This window comes from Rissa tridactyla, chromosome 8 (genome assembly GCF_028500815.1).
Source record: "Rissa tridactyla isolate bRisTri1 chromosome 8, bRisTri1.patW.cur.20221130, whole genome shotgun sequence".
In the NCBI taxonomy this organism is placed as follows: Eukaryota; Metazoa; Chordata; class Aves; order Charadriiformes; family Laridae; genus Rissa; species Rissa tridactyla.
The window spans coordinates 28,964,801-28,989,496 of record NC_071473.1 but is presented as its reverse complement, the minus strand read 5'-3'; the positions used below and the strand labels follow the sequence as shown (position 1 = coordinate 28,989,496).

The following is a 24,696-nucleotide window of genomic DNA, read 5'->3' as shown; positions in this document are numbered from 1 at the left end:
CACTAAGTCTTAAAAAATTCTGAACATGCTTTAAAAACAATGCTGAAGAAAATCCTTAGTATGTAAAAGGACAATTCCATCGATTCTTGTTCTTAGCTGCCTAGAGCGCTGCTACTCCCATGAAAGCTCTCTTTGTTGACTCCAACCATGTCTACACCTAATAATAATTCGTCACACCAGGGAAAGAAGGAAAAAAAAAAAAAAAAAAAAAAGGAAGAGGCAAAGTGTTTCAGCAACTACCAAATCAGGCTTTGGATACTGTCTTAAGTAAAACCCTATCGTAATAGATTTTTCCCTCACTCATGCCTCTAAAAAGAAGACACACGCACTAGATGTAAAATGGAAGGGAAAACAATGGTAGCCAGAAGACAATCCATAACAGCAGCTGTGGTCAGATAAACATAACCATCTTACAGAATGAGAACCACACAGGTTCTGTAGGAAAGCCTGCAACAGCATGTAAATTCTCAAAACTTACTGGCACAGATGCTCTATCCCTCACCAACGTAGTGACTAACAGATCAAGTCGAGATACTCCCACTGCTGTTAATTTAACATCAGGCTGTTTGAGGAGAAATACCAGAGCAAGAAAGATCAGCCTGCTCTGCTGGGGAAGACTTAATGAGGTTCCATCACTAACAAGACTCCTTTTGTAGTAAAAATACGTTCATTTAAATATATCACAATTTATTCCAAAAAGTTGCAAACTCCATTCTGCACTACTGCTTATCAATAAAGACTTCTAGTCACAATAGGAGCTTTATCATGCTAGCAAAAAATTAAAATAAAAATCTTTTTTTCTAATATAACAATCAAGGAGAAATATTGATTTCAACTTCACAGAAAACAAAAAAAATTAAAGAAAAGTATACTTTATCTCAATCATCTGAACAAAACCAAAAGATTAAATCTAACATACAAAACTAGAATCATATATGTTGTTACACAGCACCGCTTACAGGGCTTCAAAATTTCCCTATAGCTAAGTTGTAACCAATTTTTAATCAGATTTTACATTCTGGGGCTTCACTATAGAGAGAGAAGAGCCTAGGAACAACCGTATAAACTCAAATAAACTTATTTGAGCTGACAATACGGATTTCTTGTTGGACATGCAACCCAGGATGATCAAGAGCTGCAGAACACTATAAACATTGACCAAACTTACAGTAGGGCTGAAGAATGAAGAATCAAGCCCCTACCACACTTCTTTAGGCATTTACTTGATATGCTCAGACATACTGCTAAGTCCTTTGCAGCCACCAGACTGAAAGGCATGAGGCAGTACTGGAAATGCAATATTCCCATCACTCATTTTCAGCAATTCTTATGTAGTGCATGACATGAAAAATGTAAACAGTATTCAGGTGGTCTTGTAAAAGTACAGCAGAAATTACAAAATTGTTCACATAGAACACAAACTGATGAACTGTGTCTTTACAAGATATTTTGCACATTTACATTTAAAGCACATATTTAAATCTGGAGTCCTTCATTTAAGGCATCACTCACCCATGCCTAAGAAGCTGTATCTTCACCTTGTAAACTATTTACTGACATTGAAGCTGATCTCTCCTCCTTGCTCCTCTATTTTAAAGATAGTCCTAAAGCACTACATTTTATATTGTGTGCTAGGTTGCCCTCAGAATCAAAGGATGGACATATGCAAGATTGATATTCAGGGACAGTCGCAAGCAACTGCAAGCATGCAAATATATTGGTAGAACAGCTATGTGAACTATTGGTATTTTCTGCCCTGTGCTTGTTCAGACCATAAAGGTTTCCATCATTTTTGAACCAGCATCTTTCCTCTCCTTAAACAAGAACCCTTCAGATAAAGGCCACAACTAGAAACATAATCTTGAATTATATAGCTGTGATGAAGTAAATCCTCCTTTTTGAATTACATACACATTACCTCTCCCATTTTCCTTATTTGCTTTCATTTGAATAACACGTAAAATGCAAGAGATGCTCAACTGCACTGACAGGCATGTTTGCACAGAGCCCACAGTACCTCTCAAACTACCCTCCATACACTTTTGACCTGTACATACCATACTATAGTTAGTCATACAATAAGCATACTACCACACAGACAATTTTAAGAAGAACCACCTAAATAAATAGGTCATCTTACTTGCGCTTTCAGGAAAGTAGTGGTTTAAGGAATTCGCAATGAAGTACTGGAATTTATATAGCTAACCATTGAAACAGAGCACATGACTTTATTTTTTTTTTAAACTGTCAGATTAGGGAACCTATAAAAAAAACTAATAACGAAACTGAGCTTGTTACTAACTGCTGGGAAAAGCATAAAAATCAGACACTCCCTTCGACAAAATGTTACTCTGGGAATCAAATAACATTTCTTTATGTTCCAGTCAAAAAGTTTGAGTATTACTAGTCTACTGCACTGGATTGAAAACATCTTTTCAGTAAAAAGTTCTACTTCTCAATTGTTCTGTAATATCTTCACTAATTTTCTATAGCAAGAGTATTATATGAAAGACAACTCGAACATTTGATTTTAAATAGCACAAAGGCTAATTCAGAAGTATGAAAGAGCAGCAACACTATAATATCCTGAAGATACAGCACAGCATAAAATCTACTCAAAAACACCCCTCATAGATAATCTGAGTTTATTTCTCCTGTAAAAGCAGCACATGGAAATACATTTTTTTAAACAGTTATATAAGAAGTGCTTAAGAATGGTGAAGTCACTGTATAGCCGACCTAAATTTTCTTTCAGAAAACATAATGCTTTATTCCACAGATTCTTCCCACAAATTTGAGGTACCTATTTAGAAAACAAGATTAATTATTGCCCAATATAAATACAACTTTTACAATCTGGCCCATCTTTCCTTTAAGTGCTGTATTCAAAACGTCTGCACTGGTGCCTTGCAGCAATGTAACAGTCTTCCCAGTTTTACTATGTAAGCTAATACAGGATAAAGTGGAGTTTGGGAACTTAGGCTACACCATGTCATTACACTTGTGCACTGCCATTCTAAAACCACACGCTTGTTCCATTTGAAAGCATTAATGAGGATACCAGTTGCTATTAACCTGGTAAACCTTCACCTTTTCAATTTTGCTATTAAATTTCACCACTATTGTGAATTTGAGTAACATAGAACAATTCTGCCACCTAGAGTCCAAACGTAAAGTTGCTTTTAAACATAAAAGTTTCTTTTAAAATATCCAAACTTATACTCTCAGAACTTTTAGCTGTCAAAAGTGACTAAAATACTATTAGTCTCACTATAAAATTATTTTAATATAAATATTTTCCAGTTACAAGATCATATAAAAGAAGGTACTGGAACTGTGATCATAATTAGTATTATAATTGTAGTATTAATCCGCTCATAGGTGATGTCACTAGTAGGAATGCTCAAGAGGTATTAGAACAAAAATATGAGAATTGAAAGTAACTGAAAAAGTGATTTCTCACAGCATTTACTTCAAATGTTAGTTACTGCTAAAAGGATCAATCCTACAAATAAAAGACATCAATTTAAAAAATAAAGTATGCAAGTACTAACTGCAGTGGTAATATTTTCCGGGTGATAATACAAAACTAAAAATACTGACCACCACAAAGATGAGATTCATTTGGGGAAAATGAGAAGTCCTGCTATTTGATACTTATGTACAGGAATACAGAAAACCACAAAGGGATAACACTCTGAAGTAGTTCAGAGTTAAGACACTATAGTAGGTAAATTTGCAATTGTGGGTTACATCCAAGGTAAACACCACATACCAGGAAAGCACTAATCCCTCTAGCTAGGTCAGCTATGAACTCCCATCATCTTACTCAGTTCTGGACTTCTCATCACTATGCACACAAACATACCCAAGAAGCCCAGGGCGGGGAAATAAAATCAAGATTATGGAATTTAACACATACAACTCACAGTCATGCTCTATAAAATGAAGTTACGGCTGAATCCATTCCCTTCTGTATTAATGTCCTTTTTTATGGATACAGTATATACTGCACATCATCCACCTTTTTTTCCAAAGAAAAGTATAGGCAACTAGTACATTACAACAGGACTGCAATAACTAAAGATATCGAAACTGAAAAATTATGAAGGTTTTAATAAAAAAATAAAAATCAAACAACATAAAAAAACGTTTATTTAAATAAATTGCTTGTTATACAAGGTAAGATTCCTGTGCTTTCAAAACAAAGCTTAAGAAAAGCATGTGCTAGATGGCCTCGTCTAAGTCTTTCACATAAGAACTGAGAATATAAAAATATCAGGATTTAGGCAGAAAAACATCCTCTTTGATTCAGGCAAAGGAAAGGGGAAAAATTATATATAAAAAAGCCATAATCCACAATATTCTCTTAGTTTTTTGGTAAATATTAAACAGGGAAAAGATTAACTACTCAGATCGTGAGAGAATCAAATCGGTCAGTCTGCAGAAGCGAAGCAACAGCAAGTAATAAACGAGACCTTTGCCTCCACAATCCAACCTAGACCTACCAAGTAATAAGCACTTAAAGAAACAATCTTACATTGACAAAAAGATACAATTTCATGATTCAAAGGTAATGAAACTAGAGGGATCGAGTTTCACATAACTGATCCCATAGCAAGTTTTAACACTCTAATGAGTTTTTCCACTATTAACAGATACCTGTATAAAGGAGCCTACATCTATCATTCTTTTATTTTATACACAACTGATTCCATTAGAAAAATGTTTACCTCAAATTCAGATTTCTCATGTCCCACTTCTGTTGTTCCACTTCAGTGCTTTTCCTTGGAGCGTACCCAGGCACACAACGTTAAGACATTGTACAGGTCACTCTAGACTCCTAGTGCCTTACAACGCCTTCAGAAGACTTACACAAGGCTCAAGGAAGACAGCAAAGTAGGGATTTACAGATCTGTTAAAAGAGGCCGAGAAATCCACAAAACCAGCAGCTGGACGAGTCCCATGCAGTTGCTGCACACAGATATATAAATGCATGTCTGTGTACGACCCACATACACGAAGCACGTATATAGTCATTGTTCCAGCTTCTTAGCCGAAGCGATTTAGAAAGGTTATGCGGTATAACCTTTTAGACTTCCCATATGTTCAACAGGATGGATTATGTTATTTCTCTCCTGTATGTAGGGTTAGAGTTCACTTGTGAAAAGGTAAGTCTAATATTTTCTTGCAGTTGCGAATGTATGACTGAAGAATGCTACCCAAAATTTAAAGTTTTAGCAATAATCTCTAGTATATCACTACAAAGAAAAGGAGGTCAGAGCTCACTATTCCTATAAGAATATATTTCAAAAAGTTACAAATTCACAAGGGCAGTATTAGTGCATTTCCAAGATTCCAGTTTTAAAATTTCTCTACTAAGTAGAGCATGTTCAACCCAGCCCGCCCAGTTACCATGCTGCTTATCCAAGAAATATTTCTAAGTAATCTGGGAGATTAAAAAAAATTAAAAAAAAATAATAATTGAGTACATCAGCAGTCGCCAACAAAAACATGCCCTCCAAATACACCTGTGAATGCTAAAGCTCCAGCTTAGGCTACTTTAATTTGTTCCTACAGGAAGAATTCGAGTGCCACAAGCACATTTACAGCAGAGATGGAATGAGGAGGGTTTTCTTTCAGAAAAGATTGCTGAAGCCTGCTACAGGAGATTATAAAAATCAAAGTATTATTCAGGAATGAAAAGATAGAGGAAGAACATGAAAACAAGGAATCCATTTCAGTTTAAACACAGCTTTTTCTAGGTGTTCAATAGTTTGTTTTACAAAACAGCCAAACATTTATCTAAAAACACATACACAACAGAACTGAAACCTCTGCAAAGCAGTAATTCAAAACTTAACACTCCAAACACTTATGATGGTAAATATTCTATGTATGGGTTCAAAATTTTAGCTATCAGAGAAGATATATCCTGTTCTATATACAATGGTTCTCTCAAATAAATAAGATACAAAAGTAATATTTTGTTATATTTTCCCCTAAGATTCACAGTTTTGAAAACGTCAGTGTTAATTCTGACATATTTTCACCAGACAATATTTCAGTTCCAAGTGATTTAACATATATAAAAACCTGACAAACTTAACCTGTTCTCCAAAAATAGGTTCTATAGTCAACAGTGCGACTATATTATCAAGAACTCATTCATACCCTTCTAACATGAAGTAACATGCAAGCATCTGAAATTATTATGCCTGCTTTATACAAAAAAGGCCACCAAATAAAATAGTGAGACACAGCAGCAAGACCCCTTGTCCAAATATCAATCTACAGATTAAATAATTTCCACTTTTTCTTCTTTAAACTTCTCTCCCTACACCTGTACTGCTTCTCCTTCCCAGCATATCCAGCTGTATCAGGTCTGAAGATAGCAACTCCCTTACCCTGATTTTTGTGTGTGTTTGTGAAGATTGAGAATTGGACTGCATGAAGTGTGAGGACAAACAGAAAAGATTAATTTCTTAAAGCCCCCAACAACTGTGGCTGCTTAAAGAAGTGGTAGAGGAATTCAGAAGCAGCTCTACCATCAAGTGCTTTTATCACTTTTGAAATCTGCCTAAATTTTCAGTTGGTTAGACTGTCAGTTGACTCACCGGAACAGCAATGTTATGCTGCATGCCTTTAGCCAAACCTGAAATTAAATTGCTTTAAACAATATATCTTCTCAAATGGTTCTAAAATTAAGATACTATGAGACAGAAAAAAAACCCTTAGACTAAACAGATGCAATTTGGCTCTGAAAAGTGATTACATAAAAATGTCACATTATTCATAAAATCTAGAAGACTACACTACAGACTTGGGGAAGGCCAACAGATGTTTAAAACAGACAGCGCAGGATGACTCACCCACTAGCAATTAAATCAAACACTATTTCCAAAAAGGGTAGAATGGCATAATAAGCAGGCAGAAAACTATGGAAAAATACCTGAACAAATTTCTAAGCAAAACATAAAAATAGGCAGACAAATGCAAATTCTAGAAACCTTAAAAACAAAAGAGGACAGAACTGCAATGTCTGATTTTACAAACAACATGAACCTCACAAAAATCCGTAACAAGACAGCCAGGGATCAATGCAACATCTGATCAAAACAGGGTAACAGAAGGGTTCATACAGATAAGTGACCCATGTGATGCATTATGGAAAGCTTAGTCAAATAATCTATGAAATACAACCAAAGAATGATAGTAAATGAATGATAACCTGTCCCAAATCATTAGGGGGTACATTGCCAATATAAATGGGACAGTACAGAGACTTCCAAAGAAGAAAACAGTAATTATGAAAGACTGCAGTTACTTTGCAGGTTGGAGAAGCGTCAAGAAGAGAAGTGATGCAGCGATTAAATCTTTAGCTATCACAAGTAATTGCTTCTTGGAGCAACTGGCCAAAGTAGTCACAAAAGGAAAAGCTCCTCTTGGTTTAGTCCATAATACCTACTTTAGAGAGGTTGCTGGTGAAGGAGTATCAATGCCTTCAAATTCAACATTCTTGTAAACAAAGAAACAAAAAAACCCAACCTACAGCCAGGAAAAAATCCACCACTATAATTTCAGCAAGGGGAGCTACGTAACAACGAAGATGCTATCAAAAGACAATTAAAAGCAGCATCTAAAAGGGCAGAACACAAGTATCATGAAAGATGTAAAAAAAGAATGCTACATGACTGGAGACTTAAAAAAAGTATTTCTGGAAAAGTTCTATAAAGCAAAAAAGGGTATTTGAAGTAAAAAGCAAACTTCAGAATCAGAAAGTGTGTCCAAAAGGAGAATCAGTAAATACTCCATAAACATACTTAAGATTATTACCATCTGCATAGAATTTCAAGCAGCATCTTGCTGAAGGAATCAGTACTTTTTTCAAACACATCAAAAACAGAGGAAACCTGCCAGAAAGCTGATAAGGATGACAGATTATTTTCTTTTTGTTGTTGTCTGATCTTCCTTGTGTTTTTCTTTTGCATCTTAAACTACCTCTGCATCTTTGTTTACCACAGAGAACACTGGGAACGTTCATACATAGGAGTTTTCCTCTGTGGAGACAGAGCTTAAGGAGCTGCCTCAGACTGAAGTAATTTTTGGAAAGAAAGAATAAAATTGACATTATGGGGTGCTCACTCTTTATCATTCACCCAGAAGTTCTAGAGGAATTCAGATATTAAAAACTCAGACACTATATGGTATGTAAACTACTGTTGAAGTCAATTTTGCTTTTAAACATTCCAGGAGGATTCAAGAGACTGCAGATAAATCTATACCAAGCAGATAGTGAAAATTTATAATAAAAAGAATTATCAGGCACATTAGCAATTCAAGTACCATACAGAAAAATCAAAACAGCGTTTGCAGAGGGGTATCATGTTTCCCTGATCAACGTTCTTCAAATGAACAGGCAAGTAGATAAGGAATGATCTGCCTGACAGAACATATCTGAGTTTCCTAACAACTTTTGAGAAGGTCTTCACAAAGGTTCTTTAAAAAAAATAAAAAAAAAAATAAAGAAAATCAACCAAAAAACCCTCCCAACCAACCTACAAAGAAACAAACACCCCTGAGCTGTTCTGGGATAAATCACAGCTCTGGGTAACAAGTGATGTTTCCCCATTACTTACTCTCACTGTTACTTGTACAAAAATATAAACATTAACATTCAATGATTTCTGTCCATGCTATCAAGAATGCTCCTGCAATCCTGCACGAAAGAAATAAAGACTAGCTATTATGCCTCTTATATTCATCAGGCTACTCAAAGTAACTGCATGCTGGAGTCCAAGAACAAACTTTATCTCTTGGTTCTTGTCTTTGTCCCTGTGTTAGTTTTTTGCTTAAAATCACTACCTCATCTCACTATTATTACATACTACAACAAAACATGCTACTCTTTCTCCAGTATCTTTCCAAGTTTCCCTTGGAAGACATGTAAAGATGTGAATGCCACAAATGATTAGCTAAAGGAGTAAAAGCTACCCAGACTCCTTCAGTACAAACATTTCCGATGACTAAAACATTAAAGGCTTTTTACCAACTGTTAAAAGGCAATTTATCAACTGTTCAGCAGTGAGATTGCTACAAATCTCACAGACTCAAAGAAGCTCACAACTCAAACACTCACTCTGTACGCAGCATGCAGGTACGTGCCACATAACTAGTAATTACCCCATAACTCATGAACGCAATTATTCTACCATTAACGCCATGAGACCAGGTTGCGAAAAATCAGTGCTATGTGAAATACTGTTAAAAACAAGACAAATGACAACTGGGACCTCATTTACTTCTAAACATTATTTTCCTGTGACAGTACTTGAAAAGGAAGTGAAGGCAAAGGATGCGATTTGACAATAACCTAAGGAAAACAGACATTTGCAATCTTTTATAAGTTGACTTACTGCTTCTTTGAGAAATTTAGTGCCAGGAGTCACTGCAATAAAGAAAGCCTAACTGTCCAAAGAGAGCAAGCTGTCAGCTGTGCTTGCAACCATGTTCTGGATGGCACATAACCAAGTGCAGCTAAAGACATGGATTAAGGGAGCGTGAAGGGACAAAAATATACAGAAAAGCCTCCTCATGGTAACACTTTCTGGTTTTGTTCATTTTAGCATTTTCTCTCCTTACTTCTTTGTTTTCCACAGCTCAGAAGCCTTTGGATTTTCAACGTACACACGTTGCTACTTCTATCAGTTACTGTCCACTTTTGTCCATTGCAAACCCACAGGTACTTTCATACAGCCCTCCCAATCGTAGGGCTCAAGCCAGCTTTGTTTAAGAGGAATTAAGCGATTACTTGGTATCTTTTAAATGGCTGAAGCAAGTATTTTGAGATACATTTTACGCTTATGCTAATGAGGTAAGAACAAACTCTTCTGTCCCTGTGCTAACAGCTCTCCAAGCCTACCTTTACCTAGAACACTGAGCATAATCCCCCCAGTCATCCATAGTTAACAAGCTAGAGATACAGAAAATAGAAAATGCAGTTTGTCATTTGGATCATAAAAATAGCTTGGTCGCCAGAGCATTACCTTGCCTGTGCTTTGTAAGATTGTAGTTCTTGTCCTCCATACTCTCTCCCTGCTGACAATATCTCTGGTTACATCCACTTCAGCATCAACAAAACTTCTCTGTTTAAGAGCAGTTATATCATCATCCAGATCAGTTTTGATAGTGGATCTTTTCTTTGCCATGATTTTTGCTTTGATAGCAGCAATTTTTTCCACTGACATGGCTTCAGACAAGGACCTAAATGAGCAAAAATAACAGATGAGACTGAATAACTGCACAAACAATTCTTCTGAAAGAATCTGTGAGTTAGTAACTTCATCCTGTTTAAAGTTTATGGCTATGCTATAAATCATAAAATAGTCATCTTACGTATACTTGAATATTACACAAGCTCGGCATTGCTGCTTTGGGCATGAGAATCAAGCTTCTGACAAAAGATTCCATCCTGGTATTAGCACAAAAACCATCCAAAAATCCCAACTATAACAAGCAGAAGCAAAGACTGCAGATATAAAGCATCAGGACTAATGCTTGCATTTACAATGTCATCTGAATTTCAGCTCCCCGTTATTTTTAGTGGATTACAATTTTGTGTCCAGTCAGTCAATCCCTGGCTGCTCTGAGGCTTTCAATGCATTAATCTAAATTTTGGCTGAGGTGCTGTTACGTGGACTTGGCCGCTTGGAAGATGTGTTATCTTTTCAGAGCCTGTAGGCCAAACAAACAACAGATGGTAGTAACTTTGTCCACATTAATCTGTGTTTGAGGTAGCTCGGTTCAGTCCAAGAGTGCAACATCTTTATCTGTTTGCTTTTAATCGTAAACACAGAATTTGGTTGCCAAACGGTGAGCCCTATTGTTTTGCAGGGGAGCTGAAGTAAAAACAAAGGACTGAATTGCACAATCCTAACTGCACATACCCAACTCAATATTACGTGAATTTTTATTTTGAGATTATATTGAAAAATTAATACAACAAGTACTGGTTGTGAAGTATTCTCCTTTTACAACTAGGCTATTGGAAAGGGAACTTTTTTGTGTTGCTGATCAATAAAGTAACGACAGTGACAAGTACCGAGTTCAAACTCACTGCCCAAAAACGTTATTTGCAGTTTCTTTAACAGGGCAGTCTTTTACATTCAGCATTTAAAAAAAAAAATAAATCTGTAAATACAGAATACAAAGTAATTACGAATAATACCCAGTAATCCTCACTGCAGCATTGTGTCACAACTCCAAAACAAAGCTGTGATATACTCAAGCTAGTATCCAAATTAGGATATCCAAATTAGGATCCAAACTAGGTTATACAAAAACAATGTGTGAACTTTCTGATCCTTAGACTTTCTGATTTTTAAGTCAGGTATGACAATCAGCTTTTCTTTTTCTTCCTTTATAATTTCCCTGTAAGCACACCTATATGAGAGACAAAGGAAAAAGACACTCAAAATATGTATTTTTCATGTGATTAGGTGTAAATATGGATTCTATAAATGCCTCAACTGTGCTATATTACTGGTTGTAAGGCTAACTGTTAAATTTAATCCCAGTAAAGGACAGATAAGCATTCACAGTATTGTTTATACTCAAGAGATAAATTTCTCAAGAATGCTGTTGGTCTATCAAATGAAACTACTTATCTGCAAAACTCAATGCAGACAAAGCAGTACATTAATTCATATTCATACACCCTAACTGTAGGAAGCATGACGCCTATTTTACACAACGGGAGCTGACACACTAAAGAAATGAAGCAGCTACTTTAAGGCTTCTGAACTCAGGTATCTGAAAACTACTAGAGTCTGATATCCTACTAAGCCCAAGTTCCTTAGCATCAACAAGATGTCGCAAGAATTTAATTTCCTCTCTGCTTGGCTTTGGGAAGATATGGTGCAAGATTCAAAACCAACTGTCACTCTTTGCAGAAGTCTGGATTGATACAATGGAAGAGGAAAAGTGATGGGCAAGTTTTTAAGCACCTGAATACTGATTACTACTTATGGCAATGACAGTGCATTATCCTCTGGTAGCCTACTGCCTCTTCAGAGGCAAGATGCTCACCCCTCTAGGGAGTCAAACAGAGGTTGTGTTACCCTTTGATCACTTCTCACAATGTTTTCCTCCTTTTGCATGCAAGACATTCCTCAGCACAGCATATTTTTCTTTGAAATAGAGAATCAGCTTCCCCTTGCAGTTCTGCTCATTGTATCCAACTGCTTAAACACCACAGCAGAAGGGAGCAGAAATAGCAGGCTTGTTGGGAGGAAGAGACAACTGTCCACCCACTTCGGAAGACAAACCAAATGACATGCCATGACACCTGAACTTCCACTCAAGAACAGGAACCTGGCCAGGCATAAAGTTCTGCCTCCTCGGGCATAACTAATGATAGCACCTAAGGGAGGGAGACTTCCACTGAGAGCTGCTGGACAGAAGTAAAACTGGCTGCCTTGAATAGCACAAGAAGAATTATCAGTCCTTCAATTAAGCATTATCCATAAGAAAAATTATTCCTACCTGATCTGTTCCGTTTGCACGATACCCTCTTTATGTCCTTCCAACCGAGCTGCCAACCGCTCCTTGTCAAGGCGCACACACTCTTCATCCTAGCAGTAGCAGTAATGTTCAAATGTAATGTTTAATTTTTTGTGTATTCTTTTTTAAAAAAAACAAACACAACTAGAATTAAAGCTACTCAGAATTTAATTTTTTTTTCATTTGCAAAGTCAATTTTATTTCCAGTTATTTTTCATCTACGCACTAGCATTAACTGTACAGCTATTGGAAATTTCCTCTCAAGAACCACAAAGTGTAATTAGAATAATGAAAAGGAAACTATCATTCCCTCATAAAGAGCCTTTCTCAGACAATTGAGAACGATAGAAAAATCAGTCAGAGAACTTCAAGCTGGCAAACAATGCACACATTCAGGTAGGACAATAAATGGACACGCATAAATATTTAAGGTAAATTTATCAATTGACTCAAATTTGACCAGATATTTAATCAGTGACATTTTTAAAGAGAAGAACTGCTCAGAACTGCTAAATTTTGATGCAGAACTTTTATAAATGACATTCATAGTAAATATAAAAAACAAGTCAAGAGTAAGGAAGCCTCTAGTTACTCAAGCCAGGTTTGAGACAGATGTGTAATTTGAGAAAGCAGGAGAGAGACGTAATCTTATGCCATCTTTTCAGCTTCTTAATGCTGGTACCATTTGTGTTCAATAGGTCTTATTTCCCCACAAAACTTAAATCACCATCAAGGCTGTCCTATTGACAAAAGGATGAAGCACCACAAAACCAGTCGTGCCCATGTATCAGAAGAACCTGGATTCTCTACACCAAGATGACATCCAAATAACTTAAAACAGACTTTACAGACTCTGAGCTGCCAGAGTAGGAAAGAAACAAAGAAAGATAAGCTCATTAGGCTCATACGCAGAATTCTTGATTCTCCAAATTATGAGAAAACATACTGGCATCACAACCACATAGGGTAACATAGACAAAAATCTACAGATCACCAATAGGTTATCTCGCGTGCCATTAAGAGTGCATAAAGATTTTATGATTCTTATACAGTTATAGCTAAGCACAAGCAATGCTCAAATCCAATTCTTGTATAAGGGAATTTATGTATTTGGTAACTTCTCTTCTAGGAAGAAATCTAAAGTCTCAGTACTCTGAAAATATACAGAGCCAGATTTATAACAACTCACAGAGGAGACAACTGGATGTACACATTAAAAAAAAAATCAAGAAAAATAGTAAGTTAGTTTTTAAAACCAGGCAGAGCTAAGTAATACAATGCGCGTAATAACTAGACACATTGCTTCTATTCAAGAGGCAATTGTGAAAATACACTGTTAAATTAATTACCTAAGACACAGCTTCAGAAAATAGTAGTCACAGGGACAGTTTCATATATTGCTATAAAGAGACTAAAATAGCAGGTAAAACAAGTACATATCCATTGATAGAGGTAAGACCAGCATTTAAGTTATAATGCCAACTCATGGATGGCAAATAACCATGATCAGTCATTAAACAGCACTTTTATTCCAATACCATAGTTCTTAGCAGACAGGCTATAATGCAACAGATACTTACAGATAGGTCCTCAAGCTTTCCCCTTTCACACTACAACATACATCTAGCAATTAAAATTCCAAGTTTAAATCAGAGGCTTAAATTCTAACTCCTTCCAGTTCACGTTCACACTAACAGAAGTACCGCGTACACCCAGAGGACAGGCAGCCCAAATGAATTGCTACAAAAACAGATAAATACTATAATTTACCACACCTTCCCCCCTCCCCCCTGATTTCTATTGATGACAGTTACTGTCATTACCTCTATTCTTGGTTTCTTTGCTTCTGCTAATATTTCATCTGCTGCTCTTTTAACTACAAGAAAAAGAGGACATTAGAAACGCAAGATTGTAGTAGACTTTGGTAAAATAAACCTCTAAGTTATTTCTTAGTGAAACTATACCTTGAGTGGACCGTTGAAGACCAATTTCAAGTGGAGCACTTCTGTCTATACTTGATGAGGTCGCTGTAATCAAACACAACATTTCATTTAAGTACAAAAGATTTGCAGACATATTTAAGTATAAAAGAAAGAAGGACAACAGATAAATTGCAACAACAGAAATTCTAACTAGATAATAGGTAGCACAGGCCATCAAACACTAGAATTGGAGATATTCAGAACCTGACTGAATATGAAGTTAGATCAGGTTACTCAGGGTCATTTGGCCCTTCTTTGAAAAGGGGATTGAACCAGATGATCTCCTGTGGTCCCTTCCAACATAAATTAGTTATTTTATGATCTGTATATACCACATATAAGGAAACAGAGTCACAAAGATAATTACTTTATAACTTGGAATCAAGTTCTACTAGTTAGTCTAGTTTTTATAATAAAGACAACCTGCTGGCCCCTTTAAAATTATTAAAAAATGGTTTACTGCTCATTACAGAAATAATCACATATTCCAGTACACTTAAATTCTAAGACCACCTACAAAACAGAGCAACTTGCAAAAGTAAGCCATATTTATCTCTCTCATCAGAGAAACCTCTTTTCTCTGACTATTGTTAACAAAAATTTTTCAATGATGGAATACTAGGCAAATCTGGCAGACTGACAAAGCAGTGATTTGATATATTTTACTATGCTGAAGACTTTATCTGACACACTTATTGCATTAAGACCAATGCACTACCAAAAGTCTCCCACAGTCTAGAGAAGGAAAAGTAGAAACGCTAAGCATTCTAACACATAACTATTAACCAAAGGATGTTAATAAGAATAAAAAAGTATCTCACTTCTAAACATGTATGTAGGAATGCAGCTACTACCTAAACACCATAAAAATAGTAAGTTCAGAACAAAATTAAAAAAATAAAAGAAATCCTAACTTCATTTGAGAAGTCTGAACATATTCAGTCAAGCTGCAAACTGACCACCATTAATCATCTTTCCCCTCCCACCCCTCATTTGTGCCATAAATATGTCTAAGTTAAAAGAAAGTATCACTCACATGTCTCCCCATTTAGGTATGCAAGCAAGTCTTTCCTATCAGGTCTTCTTACCACAGGAATGTTTTCAGTCTGAAAAGACAGTAGACTTGACGTTAAATTGTTATTCCCTCAGAAAGTCTCTTGCTGAAGATTTTTCACTTTTATTGAAAACTACTAATTCACACAAAGATAGGAACACGTGTCCTGCCTCCCAATAAAGCTAACTATCAAGCTTAAAGATAATTCCTAGAGGATGTTCAACTACACAAAATGAAACATGTTGTCTGCTATAAAACTGAGAGAGAGGAAAGCCTTTTTCCTCCTTCACTTCAAACTTGCAAATAAAATTAAGAACTAGCTTTTAACACACATTTCTGTGCCAGGAGTCAATGTTGGTATGCAGAAATAGAGTATTTCGACTTTGTTGTTCCAAGTATGTAGAACATGCAGCACCGCCATATCAGGTAACCATGTGGCGCAGGGGAAGATGAAGCATGAGCTCACAGAAAGCAGTCAAATGGAAATCAAAAGGATTTTCTTTCAGAGTTCCCCTATCTTTATTTGTAGAGCTTATCCAATAATTTAATTAGATTGCATACTTGTGAGTCCACTCCAAAGCTATTCTGCTGTACTTTTCTCTATTTTGTCAAACCTTGCGATCTCAGGCACTAAAAGACCATCTAGATTGGGATCGCAACAGAGAACAGATGGAAAAAAGTATTTTTGAAATAGTTAGTGCTGGAGACAACTGTGATTGCAGAATTTCAAAAGAAATGCTGGCATTACTGCTAATATTTGGGTGACAGACTCTTGTTGTAAATGCAACCTGGTGGTTTGAAGGGGATAATCTTGGGAAGTGAACTGTCAAGAAAAATATTCCACCTTGATAAGGACTGTCATTTGATCCTTACGTAGAGGTGTTGCTTTTTAAAAACACATACACACCCTTTGTTGCGCATCTTTTTCCCTTTGCCTAGCCAAATTCATAACTTAAATGCTACTATCGTTCCCTGAAAATAACTATGCACGTATTACTTATCACAAACAAGACAAAATAGATTTTTATACGGTCTACTTACTGCAGCACGGCGGACATAAACAGGATGTGAAAGATGAACATTATTGAGCAGGAACAAGATAGAATCCAAAGTGTAGTATTCCCTGGGTTGGCCCTCTTTCCCTGTCCTGTAAAATTGTGAAATAAAGATTAACATTTAACCTCTTCATTTCTGTCTTATGCACACACTTCTTTAGCACAGTTCTCTTTTCTTCCCAGACAACAATTCAAAAAGCAAACAGTAATATTATTATCAGGCTATTGCCAAACTAGTAAACTATCAATCATGTTAACAAATATGAGTGAGGCATATATGTTCTTGTAGCCTCTTTACTGAACAAATTTAAAAACTGCCTAAAATAATCCAAAATAAGAGCTGGATGGGTTGTAAAACATACAAGAAGCAAGACTTGGGAAATCCTAAAAACACATTCTCCCACTTCTCAAACATATTTATTCTGATTATTAAAGGAACTGTCTACCTTATTTGAGATAGCGAGAGGAACATATCTGAACTGCAAATGAAAAAAAAAATAATAAAAAAAATGGCATGCTCTTCAGGTGTAACAGGACAGAATTTTCACCATTAGCGAAAGCACAGCGAAGAACTCAGAATACACAAATGCTTTTCTTGCAATTACCCTTCTCAAATTATCTAGATTGAAAGTGTCCAATAACCTCTTCAGAACTCATTACTAGCAGTAAAGCTGAAAACATTACTTTCGTAACGATGCCTGAGAAAACCAATACATGAATGACATGCAGAGAAAAGTAATTCAAAATACCAGGAGAACGGCAAAATAAAGGATCATTCTATCACTGTTTCTTCCTTCCAAAAACTTAGTCTGCACCAGGTGGGGGTCTATGTGTAGGTTTTGTTGCTGAAGAGGAAAGGGAAGAGACATAGTATCTTTCAACCACTAAGAAGCCAAAAGTTGGCCAACAGGTCCAGACTCCTCAGCAAGGAACTGTTTAAGTATTTTACTGTTTCACTGCTATCTTTGATAAGGTGGCATCTAAACATATTCAAAGCACTGGTAGAAACAAAAGCTTCCTGCACATAGACTTGGCTCTGAAGTGAAGTCTGTGTCACGTGATACAGTTGTGACTTAATCTAAAGTGTCCGTTTTAAAATGATCCCACTTTAGAATAACTCATTATTTCTTTGAAGTGTGTCATATCCAGTGAACATTACCTAAAGAGTCCAGCTGGTCATCTATTCAAGTTTTTAGCAATATTTAGCAATAAACGGCATAATTCAGAAAACAAGTACCAAACGGTTATCTATTAATTTGAAAATACACTATTACAAAGCCACAGGCATTGCCAAAGCTCAGCAAGGCACAGCTGGTACTTCATCACTTAAATCATACACACAAGAAATCCTCATGCTCATTATGGTTCTAAGAGGATGTTTTATTAGGAGGACAAGACACTGTACATTAAAGGGAAAGCACCAGACAAACAAGCAGTTGTACGCAAGGAGAAAATCTGAGTCTAAACTGACATTTCAGCATCAGTTTGTGTTCCTTTTGGATTTTCCAGACAGAAAGAACCTGCTTAATAAACACAGAACTAAAAGATAAGCTGATCTGAAGGTAGCTTGCTTGTTTCAATTTACAAACATCCAATGCAGCAAAAGAAATTAATTCTCTTATTTCTCATATTCAGTAACGGCATCAATTACTTAAGAAAAAAATTAAAATCTTAAGATTCAGACCTCAAAGAGTCCAGTACTTATATTTTTGCTTTAATGGTTATTAAGAGTTGCATCTCTTAAAAAATAAAACTCCAGCTTAAAAGAAATAGAGAAAATGTTGACATAATGCAAGACAAAGTTTCACGTGCTTGTTTTTAAAAGCAGAAATGTACCTACTGCTCATCCATTCACCCTCAACCTGTGGGCACCAGGACTTCATTCGTTTTTAACTGCTTTATTTCCTCCTTCATATTTCAAAGCATGAATTTGTAAAGACGTACTAAAGGCCTGTGTCTCGTTCACAAAAGAAAGCGGTAATCTTTAAAACCATAAGACTAGGCATGCAGAGTATCATGAAATGACAATACCCATGACCAGCTGCTCACTGTTTTAAAAACTTCTCAGCTGTGCATACAAACCCCTCTGCTGGGTAAACAAAGTTTCTCTGTTAGATTGATTCCTTCCTTTGGTTTTGAAAGAGACTGTATAATCACTCTTCATCAGCCATTGGATCAAAACACCTACTCTTTGACCATCTAGCTGCCTTCATGTGCCAGCAGGGGTAATTTATGTAATTACTATCTGGAAACCAACCTGGATTAAAATGAGTTTCTGTCTCTTTTTCCCCCCCCCCCCCCCTTTCCCTCCATGTTACTTCTAACCTGGCTCAGTTCCTCGCACCAACTCACTGTTTGGCTGACACTTGTGCTAGCACAGGGGGAAGGCTGCGCAGGGTGGCACTGCTGACTCCTGCCAGCTGAGCTGCTCAAGGAGCCACAGTGTTAAATGTCTACGGGGACTACTTCTAATTCTAGCAGGACAGAATGCCACCAGTGCTGTTTGGACTTGCATTACTCTCTCCAGACTGGCAGTAGAGATGCAATTACAGCAACTGCACTGTGGACACCTAAAACAGAAATCCAGATTTGCTTCATGAAAGACTAAGCCGCTACCACCCGCTCACTGCAAGCATAGTTTGGATCCTGTCAAGTGACCTGGGGATAAAAGGCTTTGAATCTTAAAAGTTTTTGAAAGTGTTCCTCATAAGTCTAGCAATTACATAAATTAGCAGCTCCTAAACTGCGGTGTCAAAGCTATTGAGGATGGCTTGCAGAACTGGTCTCATTCTTACAGTGTCTTCAATTTAAAGATTAGTCATATACAGTTCCACAGTGGTTCACAAGAAACACTGTGAATTGACAGCAGTCTGATTCTACCAGAAGTTCAGAAGCCACTGGTCTGAACCAAGATTTATTAACTAACTTCAAACAAAAAGCCCCAAAATTCTAGCAGACATCTACCGTAAGAGGCAAGGACACAGAGCGCTATTTTGAGGTTACTGCTCCTGTTCTGAGCAGAACATCCTCAGCTCATCCACAGTTCCTTCTTGACCACGAAGATAAAGCTGCCTTAATGTACCTAATAAAGTTTTTCTCTCTGGTTGCTGTATTTTGTTAACAATTTCTGGGCCCAATACAAGCTCTCCTAACCAGCAATAGAGTTAGGCTGGCAAATCAGTTTCTCTGTTCCCTACAAAAGAGCACTGAAACTTGTCTGCCTCGTTAACCATTACTTGCTACTGTTTGGGAAAAGCAACTTGTACCAAGGAAACCACCACAATTGTCTACACAGTTGCTCAGCAAAAATAGAACTAAGACTTTTCAAGAATTTTAAAGCTTAGCTGCTTATGCAAATGTTGTTCTTCCTCTTCAGCCTAGCTACCACTATCCCCCCCTCAGCCAGGAAGTGCAAATAAATCCCAAATGAGTTTCTGAAAGCCTGAAATAGGTAATGAAATAGCGCATTTCTAGTTTTAAATAGAGTGCAAAGTAAAATTAGTTTAAAAAAAAAAACAAACTGTCTACAAGTTAACATAAATAATAGGTTTATTCCCTTTCTCAAACTAGAAGTCAGGATATTGGAACAATACTAATATTCATATCATAATTATGAAAACTAAAAAAAAATAATAATCCCTGGTCACAGGCTGAACTATAAGGTTTTTGGGTTTTTTTAGAAATCTGCAGGTTCTTCTGTTTTTCCATCAAGCTTTACAGGATAACGTACTCTCTTTGATCAGTACCCAAAACATTCGCTACCTGATATTTAACAATAAGCTTTTTTTCTCTTGGATTTAAAAGACATTCATTGAAACTGAAAGCAAGCAGCTGCTAAATTTGGAGGAAAGAAAACTTAAGAACTCCCTTGCACTGAAAGCAATACATATTACACTAGAAAATTCAACAGGTACAAACCCTCATTTTCTAGAGGTTTTCCTCAAAATAAGCATTTAGCTTCAAATTCCTCAAACTAACCATTTAAGCAACAGAAACACCATATTTGTTTATTACGATAAGAACAACCTCTGCACTAGGTCCAGCCCAGAGGCCCCGGCTGGGAGCGGGCTGCAGAGGAGCCTGCGCGGTTCCCGGGAGCTCGCAGGTGACCGCCGAGGGAGCGTCGGTTTGGGACCTCCCTGACTTTCCCACACCGGCACAAAGCTCCAGGAAAAGAGAAGTGACCCAGATAAACTAAGAACAGTAAAAACGTAACGCCTGTTTTCCGCACAAAACCCAGGAAAACTTCGAGAAGCCGCCTCCTACCATCTCGTCGCATGAGCCTACGAGACCCGGCCCCGCTGCGACCCTCCAGGCTCGCATGGGGAGGCCGAAAGACGAGGAAAAGCCTGGCCCTGGCCCCGGCCCCAGCCCCGCTGCTCTTCCGGCCCAGGCCGTGAGCCCTCACGAAGGGACGGGCAAGACCTCCCAGCCCGACCGAGGGTACCGGCAGCAACGGGCGGGGGGGGGGGGGGGCGGGGCACGGCGCACCCTGCCGCCAAGGCTGCCAGCCGCACGCCGCCGAGCAGCCCCCGTCCGGACGGCCCCCCCGTCTTCCCCTCCAGCGGGATACGGCGGCCGGCGGCACCTCGCCGCGCCCGGGCGGGGAGGACACGCGCGGCCCTGGTGCGCTACCGGGGGGCCCTGCCGGCAGGCGGCAGCCAGGCCGCCCACCCCGCTCCTCGCAACGCGGCGGGAGACGAAGGGCGGCGGGATACCCCCCCTCCCCGCTCCCCAGGCGCTCCCACGCAACTTCGGGGCAACTTCTCCCTCCGCCCCTCGCCCCGTCCCTTCCCTTCCCCGGGCGCCCGCCCGCCGCGGCCCCGCCGCTCACCCCCAGATGACATAGTTGGTCTTGACGTTCTTGGGCCAGGAGAACTCGCCAAAGATCACCTCGTCGCCCTTCACCACGATCTCCTTCTTCTGCGTGTTGTATTGCCGCAGCACGCTCAGCACGTCCGCCATCTTCGCTCCGGAGCCGCCGCCGCCGCTCCACTCCCCCTCGGCCCAGCCCCTCCGCCAGCCGCTCAAGGACCCCGCCGACAGGTCCTGGGCTGCCATCGCAAACGCCTGAACAGCAGCGACGGCGCCGACACCGCCTCCTCCTCCAGGGGGCGACGCCGCACCCGTTGCCATGGAGCGGAGCGGCGGCGCCGACACCGCCTCGTCCTCCAGAGGGCGACGCCGAACCCGTTGCCATGGAGCGGCGCGGCCTCGCCCTCGGAGAGGCCCCGCCCCCGGCCCGGCCTGGAAGCGCCCGACGGCCTGACGGCGGCCCGGCCGTGGCGGCGGGGGAGAGAGGTGCCGCCGGCAGAGTCGCTCCCGGAGCCTCCGCCGGGCACAGCCGCCCCCGCCGGGCGGCGGCCCGGAACGGCCGCGGTGCCGCCAAGGCACACAGATCAGCACACCGCTTTGAGGTGACAAACAACTAAGAGTTCAGGCCGCAGGTTGTTAATTGCGCCCCGGCCCCGCCGGCAGCACGCGGCCGGTGGCGTCTGAGGCAGCGCAGGCAGAGAAACACCTCGAGAAAACAGAGTAAAAGCTCTCAAATCTGCGCGCTCATCTCACACCGCAGGTTAGAATGAGTCTGCTGGAACCTGGATATAAGGGCGGGGGAAAGATAAGACAGAAAAATCTCTGCTTTATCAATCACAGGAACACAATTTAATTCTGACAAGAACAAGCCGTCAAAAGACCACAGCAAAACAGCACTCCTCCAGGCTTGCAGCTTTACCAAGTGACGCTTCACTAAAACAAATACCATATTGCAATTCACGGTATTGTATATCTGAAAAAAATGACATTGTACTTAGTCCGCCTCAGAATTGCACCCTGGTTCAGAATGATGTCACTAATATTCCAAGGTTCAAATTCTCAGCTGACTTAAATTGCCTTAAGTAATTTCCTTCAAATTTCCGTTAGAACTAAGTCCAGTAGCTCTAAACTAAGTCCATAATCCAAATCTGTGTTCTGAGACATTATGTGCCATGAAAGTGCATCAAGACACCCACCAATGTTTAATGAAGTTTCCTAATCATGAAGCAGCATCTCTGCTTCATTTATTTCATTTATTTATTGCTTTTGCATCTGAAGAAGAAAAAAAAAATGGCAACACCACTGAGCAAAATACTCTTTTTTTACCCTGCAGGGTTCAGGATTTCGCAGAGATCCTGTTAAGGCCATTTGCTCCGCAGAGCAGCCGAAGGACTGCAAGCAGTCAGAGGCCCGTCTGCGCTGTCGGGCATGTTTGTGCTCTCTCAGTGTTCCAGGTGAATTCCTTCTGCTCAAGCATACAAAACCTGGAAGTGCAGCACTTCACAGCAGAACCCAACAGACCGGCATCCCCTGGGGAACACCAATTCTGGGATTCCAGGCCTGAAGGACACTTTTGTGATGGTTTATTCTAATCCTCAATGCTCAGAATTCTCGTAGCACTTTTCAACATTGTCACAAAACATTATCCTATTTTAAAGCTGCAAAAGGCAAAATCGCATAATTTTTCTTCCTTTAAGCAGTATGTACCAAGACTGACAAAACAAACTAAAAGTCAACAGTTTATATAATTTCTTGTTCCAAGATGTTAGTGATATCACCGTTAGTGTCAGAACTACACAGCATGCTATCTCAAGTACATTTGTAACATTTCACATACGGTATCGAAATAGTCTAATACACAAATATGCTACACCCCCTAATAACATGATGAATTATACCAGTTACTTCCCATATTTAATTTTTACCGGTACAAAGTAACATTTATGTAGTCAGGAGATGAAACCATAATGAATAAACAGAATATAATTTCTCAGACTGGTCTGGAATGATTGCTGGAGCTACAGCTCATGAAAAATGGGAATAAACTAGAAATGCTTCCAGTGGGCCAAGTCCCGTTTCTCATCCGAAAACCCCACTGCATCACAAAAACCAGCGTTACCTCTCAAGAAACACATCCCATACATCTGCCAGACTGCAAATAATACTTTCTTCAGCAAGAAAAAAAGTCATGGTGTTCCAATGACACAAAAAAGCCATTCATTTTAGTTATGCTGTTGTCTGTTGCTCAGTAAGCAGTGAATGATGCAGTACATAATCAGCTGCAACACATGTCTGCAAATAAATTTATTTTCATGTTTCAAGAAAATATAGTTCTGGTTTACTTTTCCACTTAAAGATGACTTCATTAGAAGTTTTAAACGGGAGTTTACAAAATAGTTCCCACAGTTTGCTTTGGGGATCACAGTGAGATTATTAACCATTATTTTTATCATTAAATCAGGATTTGATAAGAGATGTCAGAGAAACTATTTTCACATGGCATTAGATACCTGATAGTTTATCATTTTTATCACAGAGATTAGGCTAGAAAACCATTACCTGAAATGAGAAAGCCTGTTCCCATTTAGTAAAATGAAAGTCTATCACGTAGGTACAATGTTTCAAATCATATTTTATGACTAGTTTGTCAGAGCTGTAGTCTAACAGGTTATGCCAATGTTTCATATGAAATCGAAATTAAGTTGCAAAATGAGGTTTGAGACCTTATAGGTAAATTCATTAAGATTAAGAACATCAAGAAAGATTGTTCAAGTGTTAAAATACAGGAGGAGCGAGATACACCATGTCTGAATACACAACGTTAATTCTTATATATAAAGTGTGAAAAACCAAAGCTGTGCACATTAGTTCATTTCTTTGCACTATTTTAAAACATAGGACGGATTACTGACGAGTACTGACTACTGATGACTACAAGTGATCTAGAGCACAACTCTGCAAAACTTGCCCTCTCAACAGAGAGGGGCAGAGAAGTTTCTGCAGTACTGGAATCCTTGCCTAGATCCCAGCAGGGAGGCTCAGAGGATATTCCATAGGTGTGCTCTGCCAAGGACGTGCGTATTTCACCAGCGATCCAGGCTCTGTAGCAAGTTAGGTGGGGGTGAAGCAAGGGGGTATTGCCGAGCAGCTCTTACGAGACAGTCTGAGTAAAGAAAAAAAAAGACACCCCCACATAAAATAAAATCTCCAAATTTTTTAACTCCTTAGG

General features: G+C 38.8%; 2 protein-coding genes across 2 annotated transcripts in view; both read right to left on the bottom strand.

Moving 5' to 3' along the window:
* The window catches only part of CDC73 (cell division cycle 73), a 109,667-nt gene extending 88,000 nt beyond the window's left edge, over positions 1-21,667 (bottom strand). Inside the window, exons 1-7 of the mRNA XM_054210500.1 lie at positions 21,487-21,667; positions 16,639-16,744; positions 15,580-15,649; positions 14,526-14,588; positions 14,385-14,437; positions 12,544-12,632; positions 10,047-10,263 (exon numbers count right to left, since the gene is read on the bottom strand). Coding sequence (XP_054066475.1) covers positions 10,047-10,263; positions 12,544-12,632; positions 14,385-14,437; positions 14,526-14,588; positions 15,580-15,649; positions 16,639-16,744; positions 21,487-21,617 — 729 coding nt within the window. The 5' untranslated portion in view covers positions 21,618-21,667. The remainder of the gene's footprint in view (positions 1-10,046; positions 10,264-12,543; positions 12,633-14,384; positions 14,438-14,525; positions 14,589-15,579; positions 15,650-16,638; positions 16,745-21,486) is intronic.
* LOC128913687 (ubiquitin-conjugating enzyme E2 D2-like) lies at positions 15,666-16,518 on the bottom strand. The gene is given in 4 exon segments (XM_054211736.1): positions 15,666-16,201; positions 16,204-16,256; positions 16,258-16,465; positions 16,515-16,518. Coding segments are annotated over 4 exon segments (321 nt in total). The 3' UTR covers positions 15,666-16,145.
* Positions 21,668-24,696: the final 3,029 nt, after the last annotated feature.